The sequence below is a fragment of the Leptonotus elevatus genome, chromosome 16 (genome assembly GCF_054856555.1).
Source record: "Leptonotus elevatus isolate MCC_2025b chromosome 16, RoL_Lele_1.0, whole genome shotgun sequence".
In the NCBI taxonomy this organism is placed as follows: Eukaryota; Metazoa; Chordata; class Actinopteri; order Syngnathiformes; family Syngnathidae; genus Leptonotus; species Leptonotus elevatus.
In genome coordinates, this window is record NC_141254.1 from 19194152 (window position 1) to 19207984 (window position 13833).

The window sequence follows — 13833 nt, forward strand, 5'->3', positions numbered from 1 at the left end:
CATTTGATGCAATGAGTCTCTAGTGGTCATTTTACAATGTTTAAGAACTTGTCTGTGTGCGTAAATAAAATTCCTGTTCAGGCAAAATCGGGGCTTACAATTGAACCCTGCCAGGCCGGAAACTGGGCTCACTCCTCCCTTACAATCACCACAACAAGCCAAGATGGCGGCCGCCGTAGTCCGAGGTATTGGTTCCGTTTTGGGCAAAAATCTCCGTGAAATCCGAATCCACGTCTGCCAAACGTCCGCCGCCAGCAAAGGGGCCAGGTAAGCCCCCAAATATGCCGCCGGGGACGTGAACACGGAGACATAATGGACAAAGTTCCACTGTCCTCGCCGACCTGCTAGCATTTGGTAGCTAGCCTCTGCTAAAGGCTAACGTCAAAGTCGCCCAAGAAGTGTATTGCTACTTTTGTTCTGCAGTGACATAACAATTAAAACCTCACCACCCTCTTAAAACGATGGCTGAAGTCATGTTTTTATTTTTTTCCGAGAACAAGAATAGCAACTGAATACAGATTTTTGTCGAAATATCATTTAGGCCATTATTTTTAGAGGATGAGAATATTTTGTACGGATGCTGCAAAGGTCCGACTCAAGCGTGTCTACTAAAATAGATTTTAGATTCAGCGGTGTATTTTGGGTCATGTAAAATGTGTTGATTCTTGATATTGAAACTGGACATGTCAAGAGAGCGTTTGGAACAGTCCTCAGAACTGTCCACGTTTCTGCTCGAAGTTCAGCAGTTAATTCATTGGCACCTCTAACTATTCAACTATTTTGAGAATCGATTATTTGTTGAAAAACCTTATTTAATTGTTCCGAATGCTTGGAATTTTAGCCCTTTGCTGTCCTCCAGGAAAGCGGACTTATTATCTTCAAAATATTTAAATCATCAACAAACATCTGCTTTTACTTTGGAAAACAATGATCAACATTTTTGCTGATATTCTGACATGTTCCAGAACAAACCAGGAACTAAATCAGCATCAATTTGTTTGTGTATTTTGTACACTGTCAAATCATGTCCTGATTTAGAATAAAGGATTGGAAATGATTTTTTTCTTAAACCTGATTAATTGTTATTTGCAGCCCTACTTGAAAAGCGAAAGTGTACATGTCGAGAGCAAGCTGGAAACTGTCTGTGCTTTTTTTCTTTGTTATTTAAAAATGTAAAATGCTACTGCGATTAAAGAGTACTCCTCCATCTTTCTTTGATTTTGTGCCTTCGCCTTGCTAGCGTTTGAGCTTTCTCTTTGCATTGACGCTGCTTTTCAGAGATTTTGTGGAGCAGCACTACGTGGACCTGAAGCGGGCCAACGCGAACTTCCCCATCCTGGTCCGAGAATGTTCCGGAGTGGAGGCCCGGCTGTGCGGCCGTTACGGTGAGTGACAGCACGACATCGTTGTGGAGAAAATTCGTTTGGTATTACCACATGGTTCCGCCTGAAATCTCTTTGTAGTGATTTGGGGAATGATTCTGAAAATGCATTTGCATCATTCATTGACGCCACAATCACGAGATTGAGATTTTGCTAAAAGTAACAATACGAACTTGCAACTGAAGCTGTTGGCTGACATTTTGCAACATTCAGTATCTTCAAATATTTCTACTTGAGGTATTAGTTACTATGCTCCTAAAACACGTGCATCAATAAAATAATAGGCGTCAAATCCTGACTGACATCAATTTCAATATGACTTTTTTTTTATACCAAGTCGTAAAGTCGACGTGCTTTGAGCGCTAAAATTGCATTGACGCTGTCCATGTTGTGGTGTGTTTACTGACAGATTTGGGGAAGGAGCACAGCGTCTCCCTGGACAACATGTCCGTTGATCAGGTGGCCCAAAGTCTGCACACTCTGGTTCAGTCAAAACCTTGACCACCGCACCCACCCCATTATATGCGTCTTGTCATGTATTGATGTGAATAATAATTATAATAAATGTCAACATAAAAACAAACAAAACAAAAAAAAAAGGCTTCATTAAATTGGACTGTGAATTAAAGCAACTGCACTAACTCAAATGGCTCCAGCTGGTCCTGGGGAACCTTCAGCAGTGACTCGTGTCCTGAGGGGGGCAGCAGAGTGTCATAACATGACTTCTTTATTCACTCCAAGCAGGACTAACAATTGACTTCAAAACCATTTTTACAAATCTTTCCTGTGAATGATTTTTTTTTTGATTGTTGCTTAGCTGCCATCTACATTTCAGGGTCTTGCTATTCTCGACCGATTGAATATTTGAACGTCATCCAGCAAACAGCGTTCCATACATTGTTTGCTTTTCTGTATTGTACAGTAGTCCGTATAGCTTGTCTATAGTGTAAATGTATTCTCCCCTCAAATTAAGTCTACACGTGGACACTGTCTATACCATTGGCAACAAAAGTGAGTACACCCCTAAGTGGAAATCACCAAGTTGGACCCACAGTCTCAATATGGCCACCACTATTTTCCCAAAAGAATTTAGTGCCGAATGATTTTTTTGTCAATTTTATTTCCACACAAAACCACATCCAAAACCACATCCATGCACATTTTATTTTGACATTCACACAACTTTTGACATGCACACTTCCTGTCACGTTTCGACTTGCAGAAAAAAATGTTGACGAGGTCACAACAGAGGAACGGCAACATGAACACAAAACGTGAAATAAATTACGGGGCTTCCTTCCTCCAGCCGATGGGTCACTGCAGGGGAGCGGGGGCAGCCATCTTAGGTCACCATGTACTCCTGCCGCTTGTTGAGTCGAACCTGGCACAGCGACACGGCGCCCACCGCCACGTAGACGGAGGCCGCGATGAAGCAGTTGATGCCCACTTGGCTGTACAGACGGTAGATGTTCTGAGGAGGGTGTTGACTGCGGGAAGACAGATGCAATGAGGTCACTTCCTGTTGGAAGGGGAAAAGGCCTTCCTATACATTGCACCTTTCAAAATGTTACACTTCTTGCTAAAAAAATAGACGTGTATCACAGAATAACTATTACAAAAATGGCAAGCTGAAAGAAGAACTGCAGCACTGACTCATTGCGGATGTCCTCCTCGGTAAACGGGACGTCCTCGATGAGTACGGCTGACTTGGCGCTGAAGAAGATTCCCAGCATCGCCTGCCGCAAATGAACAAACGCCTCCAAATTGTCAACAAAGTGTTTTAATGACATTGCAATTTTAACAAAAGTGTATTTTAACACTTATTTGGCCATATAAACAATTTGTATTATTATTTAAATGTTCCAGTCATATTTTTTAAATCAATACTAGTGTCATCAAAATGCCCCTTTCATCTCCAATCGCATTGTAGTAATGAACAAAAAGTGCCATCCACGACATAGTTATTAACACAATGTTTTCATCCACCTCCTAATTGTAAACAAGCTCAACGCACGATATTTTGACGCTGAAGTGTTTCTCTATTTGTACTTTAATTCTGGCACTTCCTGTTTTGGAAAGTCACGTGATCACGGGGGAAAAAAATATTCCGCCATTCAATATCCTTCTTCGTATTCTTTCTATGTCACCGTTAAACATCGATTTAATCAGGAAACCGACGAACATTGTTATCGTTTCTTCTTATTTGTTGTGTTGTGTGACACTCTGTTCTGAGTCGAACGTCGGCACAGCGTTTCTGTCGCCAAAATGCGCTCGCGAACCGCCTGCGACCATCGTCGCCGTCACGTTTATCACCACAAATAATGAATAATAACAATCGTTAGAGGAGTTTTCTTACCAACATGATGACGCCCCAGATGCTGATAACGATGCCGCACGCGGCCATCTTGGGGCCGCAGAAGAGCAACGACGGCATCTTTTCGCGCTCTGCAGTCACACACGACAAGGACAAGTGTTTCTTTTTTGTGGCCCTTCGACAAGAACAAAAGCCGCCTAGGAAGGAAGGACTGAAGGACGACGGCCGCGCCGACGTAGAAGATTTCCAGTCAGCTGATCTCCGCGAGCTCGGCAAAGCTCGGCCAGCATCGGCTTATTCCGCTTCTTCTTCTTCTGTTGGTGTCTCATTACCGCCGTCTACTGGTAGGAGGTGTGGCTTCGCCTATTTATTTACAATCTTGCATTTACAGCAGTTGTTTTTATTTCAGCGTACTCCTCTTTCCTTCCCTTGTAACTTCTTCAGTCGAAATTAAACGTCATTAGTAATTATTCGTTTTCATATAATGAAGGTGAATTTTCACTCGATTTTTTTACGCCCCTAGATTCCACGCGTCTTAATAAGTGTGGTGTGGCAGCCTTGATGTCAATTTCATGACCACAAGGATTCAAATAGACATGACTTTATTTGAAAGTAAGCTTCAACCAAACCGTTAAAAAAAAGGATTTTCTAATATGAAATATACTCTTTAGAAATAAAACTCTGTCTTATTGTTATTCTTTAATGACTAGTATTCTTAAAGCAACATTATTGGTGTTACTGTAGTGAGGACGACCATCGACAGGGGGCGACAACACTCTTCTGTTCTCCTTGCGTACAACATACAGTGCACAACAACACAAGTGCATAGTGTGTACTAGTGCAACTGTATACAGTACATAAACATGCTAGTCATACTTTCATACACATTTACATGCATACATAATCATACATAAAGATTAAACGCAGTACATATTAAATGTGTTAATCATACATATTAACATGTTAGTCCGAGTACAGTATATTGACTATATATTCCTATTTCCTACTAACGTACACTTAAAGCTTACTGCTTATAAACATACTATTATATTACTATTATACTTATTACATTAAACGAACTTCCTGGTGTTGTGTGAACCCTCATGCGGGAAGTCACTTTTTCCCACAGCCGATATGAGTTTCAAGATCTTCAGCAGCCATAAAGTTTTGACTGTACATTGTGTGTGTGTGTGTGTGTGCGTGTGCGTGTGTGTGCTCCAATGATTAACTTTTACAAGCGTGTGGGCGTGTCCCGAGAGTGGAGGACATTTTGTTTGTGCTCACTTTCTTTTTCTTTCTCATCAAATTCGTGCTTCGTTTTCTCTCCTTTTCGGCTTTTGTCTGCTCGGTAAACGTGGTAGCAAAGATGCCACGCGCACGTAGTTGTTATGATTATCATTAATATAACACTATGTTGTAAATGTGTCATAAACGTGTCGTAAACAACATGTCATAAATGTGTATGAATATGTCCTAAATGCATATATGTATGTCATAAATGTGTCATAAATGCATAGAAATGTCCATAATGTGTGCAAATTGTATTAATATGTCATAAATGTTGGAATTCAATAAATCTGCATAAATAAATGTATCTTTACAAATCTCAAATACGTATATGTCATAAATATGTAATTATATATGTACTAAAAACTACATACAGATGTATCAATGTACTGTATGTAATTGTGTCCATTATATATATATATATATATATATATATATATATATATATATATATATATATATATATATATATGTATGTATATATAGTGTCTAAATTTATAATGCATGTATTTAGACATATAATAAACCTGTATACATATCATAAATATAAAAGATGTCCCAATTGTGTTCAAATGTATGTAATTATTTCATAAAGTGTATGTCATGAAGTATATAATGCAAGAAAATATAACACATATATCACTAAAATGGCGGCATCCAATCGTTGCCCGCGGTAGCACACTGCTAACCCCCAAAGATGAGATGGCGTCTGTCAGTGGGACAGATGACACTTATGAACCAATCAGGGACGAGATATCACCGGGACAAAGGTCACATGCACGCACACACATATACGCACACACACAGTCGCCATCTTGGATTGGCAAAAGGACCAATTAGACGAAGCGAAGACAGCATGCAGGCAGCCATTTTGTTGAGAGAGAGAGAGAGAAAAAAAAAGTCAACCAGGTAAACATTGGTGCGTCTCCGTGGTGAAAAAACCCAAAACCTTTTATTGTCGTCATCCTCAATAAAACTTTATGGAGGACGGGGGACGCTCCGCCCACCTTGTTAGAGTGTTTAGTCGGCGGTGTAAGGACATCATCCAAACGCCACCCACGGCAAGCCCCGGTCAAACCTATATGCTGCCACGTATGCACGACCGTCCAATTTCAAACACACTAACAAGGCCGCAACTCAAGATGGCTGTTCATCTCGGGCACACACACACACACACACGCACACACACACTGATAGCAGGATCCTTCATTGTGTTTGCTCTTCGGACACCACACCTCAACAGGCTGTGTGTGTTTGTGTGTGTGTGTAAGACCTTTGTCCTTTGCTCCATTTTACCTCTTGTCATAAACATCACTCATTGCGTGTGTGTGTGCGTGTGCGTGTGCGTGTGCGTGTGCGTGTGCGTGTGTAATGAGAGATGAGCGGCTATCGTGACTTTTTGTTTCGATGCTTTAACGTCTGCCTTGTGTGTGTGCGTGTGTGTGTGTGTGTGTGTGTGTGAAGTTTGTGAGGACTTGCGTGTGACTTGCTACAAATGGAAAAATGAAAAGAACAAGAAGAAAAAATAAGTCTGAAGAGCAGATTTTGTTAGTTTTACTTTTTCGATACAAATGAGATGACGAAAATGAAAATGATTTACAAGTTCGCCATCTCGGCCTTAGCCGCCCCTTGATGGATGGCGACCTTTCACAAAGCGGACAGGGTTGGCACCAACATGGGGGCCAATCAGGAAGGGTCGATGATCAAATGAAAACACAAGCAAACATGCATGGGGGCGGGGCCTATTAAATAACACACAAGTGCTTCCAAAACTGCATGTTTGTCTTCAAATGCTAATGTCGCTAACAGCGAGCTCACAGTTGGGTAGCATGAGCATGCTAATGTAGGTAACTGTATAGTGCCAAGGTCTGACAGCATCAGCTAATGTTCTTTTCCCACCGACAAATAGCATTAGCTACATTAGCACGCTGCCTCGGCATACTAATGTCTCAGCGCAATAAAGTTGACTTAAGATGTCATCAACCTCGAGTCCCACAGTTGCATAGCATCATCATGCTAGTCTAACACATGTCATTAGTATGCTAATGTACCTGAATGCTAGCCCGCCTTTTGAATAGCATCAGCATGATAATGTAGCTTACTGCTAGTCCAACATCAGAATGTCATATGGTAAGTACTATTGAGAAGCATCAACATGTAAATATAGCTGATCGCTAGCTAGTCCAACATCAGGATTACATTAGCATGCTAAAGTTGCTAAATGCTAGCCCTATTGTGTAATACCATCAGTATGCTAATGTAACTAAACTGTCATGAGTCTTATGGTTGAATGATATTAGCTATGATATGCTAATGTTGCTAACTTCTTGTCCCACTGTTGAATACCATCGAAATGCTAATGTAGCTAACTTCTAGCCACATGGATAAAGTTGAGTTGAGATTTTTTCGACTACTAGTCCCACAGTCGCAGAACATCAAAGCATTATTTGCTAATCCAACATCAAGTTGCCATTAGCATGGTTGGTGAATGCTTGCCACACTGCTTATTAGCATCAGCATGCTAATGTCGCTGTCTGTTGTTTTTGTTGCAGCGCCCCGTCCGTCATCTTCCTAGTTTTGGTCACGGTCACCACGGCAACATCGCCGGAGCCGATGAAGGAGGTCAGAAAAACCAAGACAGGAACCGGGTTCAAAACTCTTCTTTGATGCTGATGGGCAGCGAGGACGGCGACACCAGGCCGGACGGAGACACCAGGCCGCTGCTACTGCTGGTCACCATGGCGACGCTGCTGGAGGACGACGAGGCGGGCTGCTGCTGCTGTTGCTTCTTCTTGCCGATTTTGCGTTCTTTGGCACGCCGGTTCTGGAACCAGATCTTCACCTGGAGGCCACCAATACAAATGGGTAATTTAACACACCTGCTCCCCAATCGCTCCTCACATCTTGTAAGGGGTCACATGACACCGGGGAGGGACAATGGCTAATTGGGCCCAATTTGGGCATTTTCACTGAAGGGTGCATGTGCTCCCTTTTTTTTGCCAGCAATTTTAACATGAATAGCCTCACCTGTCGCTCTGATAGGCTGAGGGCGCTGGCGAGCTCCGCCTTCCTGCGAATGGTGATGTACTTGCTGTAGTGGAACTCCTTCTCCAGCTCCAGACGCTGGTGGTCCGTGTAGACCACCCGGTACTTGTCCTTTGTCCGCGTCTTCCCGTCTGCGAACGCATACTTCCTGTTAGTATTTGGCACTCAATTCAATTCACACCTGTCGACTTCCTGTTTAGCACGCAGGATGTCACACCTGTCTACTTGCTACTAGGTCACTCTTGGCCACTTCCTCTTCTCTTTTATTCTTTAAAACTGAGGAAGCCACTCGATCCTGTCTACTTCCTGTTTAGCAATCGTGAAGTCATTCCTATCAATCTCCTCTTGCTTAGCATTTAGCATTAGCCCTTGTGAGGAAGTTACTTGTGTCTATTTCCTGCTTAGCAATCAGTCAAGTGTGTCAACTTCCATTTAGACTTTAGCATATAGCAATCTGAAAGTCACTCCTGTCTACTTGCTATGAGCTTTTTAGCATTTTAGCCCTCATGAAGTTTATTTCCTGTTTGTGTTCCTAGTCCATCTGCTATGCGTTAGCTTGTCATTAGCACGCCATGATTGACAATTAACGCTATACACACACAGTGACACTCACAAAATCAACACGAGTTGCTAAAAGGTCACAAGAAAACAAACACAATCAACTCCTTGCCTGCATGCTCATATAGAACAGGGGTCTCTCTCTCTCTCTCTTTCTCTCGCTCTCTCTCTCTCTCTCTCGCTCTCTCTCTCTCTCTCTCTCGCTCTCTCTCTCGCTCTCTTACTCACTCAAACACACACACACACACACACAATAATAATAATGATAATAATAATAATTAATATTATATAATAATAATAATAATTATTATTATTATTATTATTATTATTATTATTATTATTATTATTATTATTATTATTATTATCTGCACACAAGAATCATCATAATACATAGTCAATAAAATAAAATAAATTATCCGAAAGATTCATTGATGAAAATCATTTTTATGTAAGATATTGAAAAGAGTAATTCATTGATATTTAACAAAAGTAATGATAATTATACGAATTAAGTATTACTGCCGTTTAATAATGTCAGACAGCGCATAGGCCTAAATAACATAAAAAAGAGTGCAAATAATTATAACAGGAGCTTTAGCTACATAATATAGACAAAAGCCACAATTTAATTATTATTATAATTATGATTTTATTGTCAATGTGTTAACTATAGTATATATAATCTTGTCACTAGTAATACATAAATGTAATAAATATGAGCTATAAATGATTGTTGTCAGACTACCGCTATTAATGTTAGTAATGAACAGCAATAATATTAAGGTCAATGTTGACGATGATAATGATGACAATGGTTCTTCTTTTTGGGCATGTTTGATTGGCCTTACTGGGGTTGGCGAGCGGCGTCGAGGCGCCTCGAATCCATTCGTAGGCGTTCCTCCTCTGCGGGGAGCCGGCCGGGCCTTGGCCGGTAGGCGCGTTCAGCTGAGTCGCGCCCAGAAGCGGCCGCGGGGGCTGCCCGCCAAAATCCGCAGGACTGAAGCCGAGGTTGGGGCCCCCGGCGGCGGCCATGGCGCTCCCCGGGGGCCCGGCCTGCACGCCGGCGGCAGCGGCAGCCGCGGCCGCGTAGTGGTGCGCCGCCCAGTCGTCCCGAGCGGGCTGCGCCGGGTGAGGGAGAGGCGGGGGCGGGTAAGCCGGGCTCCAGCCGCCCCCGGCCCCGCCGGGCGCGCTCTGCTGGGCCTGGTGGGGGTCCGCGCCGAGGCCGTGGGCTGAGGGGTGGTGGTGGTGGTGGTGGTGATGGTAGCCCGCGAAGTCCGAGTACTGGGCCGGGCCTGGAACCTGGAAGTTCTGCGGGCTGAGGCCCAGGCCCGGGTGTCTGCTGACGGGGTTCTGGTGGTACATGGGGGGGTCCTTATCCAGCTGCAGGTAGCTCACGTACATTTTGGATGGAGGGGGTGAGGGAGGGGGGCGTGCGGACACGCTCGCCTGACGTGCCTATGTGGTCCGAGTGCGTCTTCACCTGCTGCCCTCGCGCACCTCTGCGGCCCGTTATAAAGTGGCCGGGTCACGTGGTCAACTTTATTGCTCTCACCTGCAACACACGCACACACACGCCATCCCCCTTCCCTCACCTTTAACATCGACACCAGCTTCTGAAAACTTCAACTTCAACAATAATCATTACATTTCGTCTTGTTATTTTTTTTCTGTTGATATCGGCTATAGCTGCCATTTTAATAACACAGCCTATATACACAAAACTTATATTAAAAAATAACCTCACTTGATATGTTTACATTTATTTTCATGAATGCTTACGTATATAGGTACACAATAAGGAACATGAAATTGTATTTTTAATTGCAATCTTTGTTTATGTTTTATAGAACAAATTCATCAGAAACACAAACTCCAATCAATCAAAAAAGAAAAACAAATGTAGGTATGTATGATCCCCTGCTGCAATATGATCACCATGAAAAGTTGTTTCAAAAAGTCGATTTTATGAATTAGTCAATCATTATTATTGTATATCATTTATTTCCTACATTCAAATTCAAATGAGACAACTCAGTTTTCATTTGAGATTTTTAAAATGTTTTTTATATATATATATATATATATATTTAATTCTCATACATCATAAATTCTCATTTAAAAAAAACGTTTTCATAAACGTTCACCAGTCAACACACGCGTTACACTCTATTTTGATAATTATAGCAATAAAAACATTAGTGTGTGCGTGTTTAGTTTTTGTGGCCTTTGTTGAACTGGAGTTAATTGAACCTTTGATTGGAATAAACAAAAAAGAAAAACCAAACAGAAAACGAAGCAAAAGCTAACAGAAGAAGCGAAAATTTTCAAGGTCACGTGTTGATGTCTTCGATTTGAGAGTTTCTGTAAAAGGAAGAAGGGAAAAAATCCGAACATTTGTGGACGTCGACCCAGTTGTTCTCCTGCAGCGTGTGAAATTTTGCGGCGGCGACGACCATTTATGGATTTACGAGTTTACCTTTTTATTGTTTTACACTCATGACTTTTCTTTGTGTCAGGCCCTAAAGGACAATTCATTAGGTACACACACTCTTCACCTCTGCGTGCGTGCGTGCGCGTGCACCTCATCAATCTCAAGTGTTAGTGGTGCAATTAATTTGTCGGTCTTCAAAGGAAAGTAATTAAGAACCATTTATTACTTTTTTTTTTTTTTTGAAAGCAAACAAACAAATTAACAAAACAATGCAGTTTATGATTAATTTAATTACATATAGGCTACTGTATTTATGCATTTTAATCATTTGATTTCAAAATTAAAATTCACATACTTTTCTATGAATATTCACTGTATTTTTATTACAACAATTATTTTAATCTTTGACACATTAATGACTATTTTTTCTTTGATGTAAAAACATTTCATAAAGTTGAGTTTAGAATTAAAATCACCAAATATAGAGTAAGTGTAAAATAGTTTTGAATAATATCGTTCATTAAAAACAAACAAGGTAAAAAAAAATGCATTTACTTGACTTATTTTTAATGGGTGGGTGTGGCTGCAGAAATTTGATGTGAGATCATATGTAGCCTAAAGAACATAATAATCCTTTCAATAACAAAAATGAAAAATTCGCCATATGTTTAAAATAATAATAACAATAAGTGGCAATAATATTTAATTATTGTGTGCTTCGGATTGGAAAGCGTGAAAAATGAAGCTAATGAAGCAAGTGTGTGTGTGTGTGTGTGTGTGCGTGCTTGTGCGTGCGTGCGTGCGTACGTGCGTGTGTGTGTGTACGTGTGTTGTGCTCAGGGCGTCCATCTTGTGTCACCTGTCGTCAGCAAACATTAACCAGCCCAACATGGCCACCGTCATAAAATCTTTTACAACCCTTTTTTTTTTAAAGTCTTTTATGACCTCCTTGACACACTTTGACGCTCACGCAGCTCGCTCAACCCCTTCAACTAGCCTAGCCTAGCATGGCTTAGTTTATTTTATAGCTCAGCTAACGGTTTGAAAAAAGGCATTATTCAACGTGGTGTGACGCTGCCCTCTTGTGGTCAAACATAGACACTAAAGTGAATGATCAATCGCGACAATTGATGAACCAATCACAGCGGGGACGTTTGATGACGTCGTAATGAAAAATATTGACATCACAAATTAATTCTTGGCAAGCAAAACTGCAGTGCAAACTTATATCTTTACATCATATACATATATTCACTGTTCTGGTTTGGTTCTGGTCGGATTCTCGTTAGATTGTATGAGGTTTCAGACATGTTCGGGTCAGGTTCTGGCACTATTTTCAGGTTCTGTTCTTGTTCTTGTCAGGTCTAGTCAGATTATGGTTAGGATTGGAGTCTGGTTTGAGTCAGGTTCTGACTCGTTCTAGTCTGGTTCCAGCCATATACTCAGTCTGGATCTGGTTCTACTCAAGTTCCAGTCCGTGTCTATAATTGCAATCAAGTTGTAGAAGGATTTAGAGAAGTTCAGGTTCTGGGTCGAGTCATGTTCCTCTCAGGTACAAGCCAGACCTGGTTAGGATCTAGTTGGAATTTTGGTTTTGGTCTGGTTCCGGACAGGTTATTTTAATGTTCTCGTAGGGATATGGTTTGGGTCAGGTTGTAGTCAGATTCTGGTGAGTTCTGCTTCTCATCGGTTTCCAGTCACGTGGTCTGGTTGTATCCGTCTCAGGTTGATGCTTCCTTTGGGTGATTACTGTTGATGTGTGGCGCCCTCGTGTGGTCACTTGAATACTGCAACAACCACGCTCAAAATTACGTCCGGCCTGTCATCCATCGGGAGTCGTGTTGGCCACGGAAGTGACGTGTCCGGCTATGATGACGTAGCCACTAGCCATCCCATAACAGTGGTTCTCAAACGCGGTCCACGAGTTCCCCTATCCAGCTTGTTTTCCATGTCTCCCACCGCCAACACAGGTGTTTTCAAACGATCAGCTATCAAGCAAGCTCTGCAAGAAGCCTGATAACCATCCTCAGCTGTGTTGGCTTAGGGAGACATGGAAAACAGGCTGGATAGGGGTACTTGAGGACCGAGATGTATAATCTTGCGTCCATTGATTGATTGATTAAATTGTTTGCCTTCGGTCGTGTTTTCACGCGACGATGTGGTATGCTTTGGATTTTCTTTATAAGAAAGTGAGTTTTCAAAGAAAATGACTCTCTACGTAAAATGTTCTTAGTACATTTCTGAGAAATTCTAGTCGCCATCCGTTGCCATGGATATGTCACTGTGGCGATGTCGTCACGGCAACTGTTGACTTTAGTGTTCAATGTGAGCTGTGTCAGCATGTTGCTGACACGCACTGCTGTTTTGTTTTTTTACTTAACTTTCCAGTGACATCATCAAACCTTCTGTCAGCTTTTTTTTTTTTTATCCTCAGCAAACACCGCAAAGATTTTCCAAATATGTCCAAAAATACAGTAAACCAGTTAGCATCACTGGAAAATTCTGTACTCCCTAAGCATGACTTTTTTATACAATGTATTGCGATAGTTAAAAAAAAAAAAGTCCACGAAAGATCTATTTGTTTGAATTTAGGACAAGGACATGCTGTAGGAAAAGGACCTACTGGTGGACGAAGACCTGCTGGAAGGTTAGGACTTGCTCATGGACCGGAACCTGATATAGAACCAGGGCGTGATGGACAACTGAGAACTGCGAGAAGGCAAGGACCTGCTATAGGTGATACGGGCCTGTTGCAGGACTAGGACAAGCTGGAGAACCAAGAACTGTTGAAGTACGAGGACCTGCTCGGAATCTGA

The 13833-nt window shown here is 41.7% G+C and overlaps 3 protein-coding genes across 3 annotated transcripts; 1 reads left to right on the forward strand and 2 right to left on the reverse strand.

Moving 5' to 3' along the window:
• Positions 1–106: 106 nt before the first annotated feature.
• On the forward strand, positions 107–2023 carry ndufa2 (NADH:ubiquinone oxidoreductase subunit A2). The gene is made up of 3 exons (XM_086098984.1): positions 107–267; positions 1279–1385; positions 1792–2023. Exons 1-3 carry the CDS (start codon positions 164–166, stop codon positions 1881–1883), a joined length of 303 nt encoding a protein of 100 aa, XP_085955110.1. The 5' UTR covers positions 107–163; the 3' UTR covers positions 1884–2023.
• Positions 2024–2482: 459 nt separating this feature from the next.
• LOC147161237 (ribonuclease kappa-B-like) lies at positions 2483–4016 on the reverse strand. Its single transcript, XM_086057683.1, has 3 exons — positions 3739–4016; positions 3036–3118; positions 2483–2869 (listed from the first exon to the last, which is right to left on the reverse strand). The coding sequence occupies exons 1-3, from the start codon at positions 3814–3816 to the stop codon at positions 2725–2727; spliced, it is 306 nt and encodes a 101-aa protein (XP_085913809.1). The 5' UTR covers positions 3817–4016; the 3' UTR covers positions 2483–2724.
• A 3537-nt stretch (positions 4017–7553) lies between these two features.
• cdx1b (caudal type homeobox 1 b) lies at positions 7554–9987 on the reverse strand. The gene is made up of 3 exons (XM_086057679.1): positions 9435–9987; positions 8011–8159; positions 7554–7825 (listed from the first exon to the last, which is right to left on the reverse strand). The coding sequence occupies exons 1-3, from the start codon at positions 9985–9987 to the stop codon at positions 7634–7636; spliced, it is 894 nt and encodes a 297-aa protein (XP_085913805.1). The 3' UTR covers positions 7554–7633.
• Between the last annotated feature and the right edge of the window lie 3846 nt (positions 9988–13833).

Bases quoted from the DNA above. Each gene is read 5' to 3' on its own strand.
- ndufa2 (XM_086098984.1), top strand. From the start codon at position 164: ATGGCGGCCGCCGTAGTCCGAGGTATTGGTTCCGTTTTGGGCAAAAAT. The intron at 268-1,278 runs GTAAGCCCCCAA...GCTGCTTTTCAG, and splicing joins GCCGCCAGCAAAGGGGCCAG to AGATTTTGTGGAGCAGCACT. The intron at 1,386-1,791 runs GTGAGTGACAGC...GTTTACTGACAG, and splicing joins CCGGCTGTGCGGCCGTTACG to ATTTGGGGAAGGAGCACAGC.
- LOC147161237 (XM_086057683.1), bottom strand. From the start codon at position 3,816: ATGCCGTCGTTGCTCTTCTGCGGCCCCAAGATGGCCGCGTGCGGCATC. The intron at 3,119-3,738 runs GTAAGAAAACTC...CATTTGCGGCAG, and splicing joins TCTGGGGCGTCATCATGTTG to GCGATGCTGGGAATCTTCTT. The intron at 2,870-3,035 runs GTCAGTGCTGCA...GTCTTCCCGCAG, and splicing joins GAGGAGGACATCCGCAATGA to TCAACACCCTCCTCAGAACA.
- cdx1b (XM_086057679.1), bottom strand. From the start codon at position 9,987: ATGTACGTGAGCTACCTGCAGCTGGATAAGGACCCCCCCATGTACCAC. The intron at 8,160-9,434 runs GTAAGGCCAATC...ATGCGTTCGCAG, and splicing joins GACGCCGCTCGCCAACCCCA to ACGGGAAGACGCGGACAAAG. The intron at 7,826-8,010 runs GTGAGGCTATTC...GGTGGCCTCCAG, and splicing joins TCAGCCTATCAGAGCGACAG to GTGAAGATCTGGTTCCAGAA.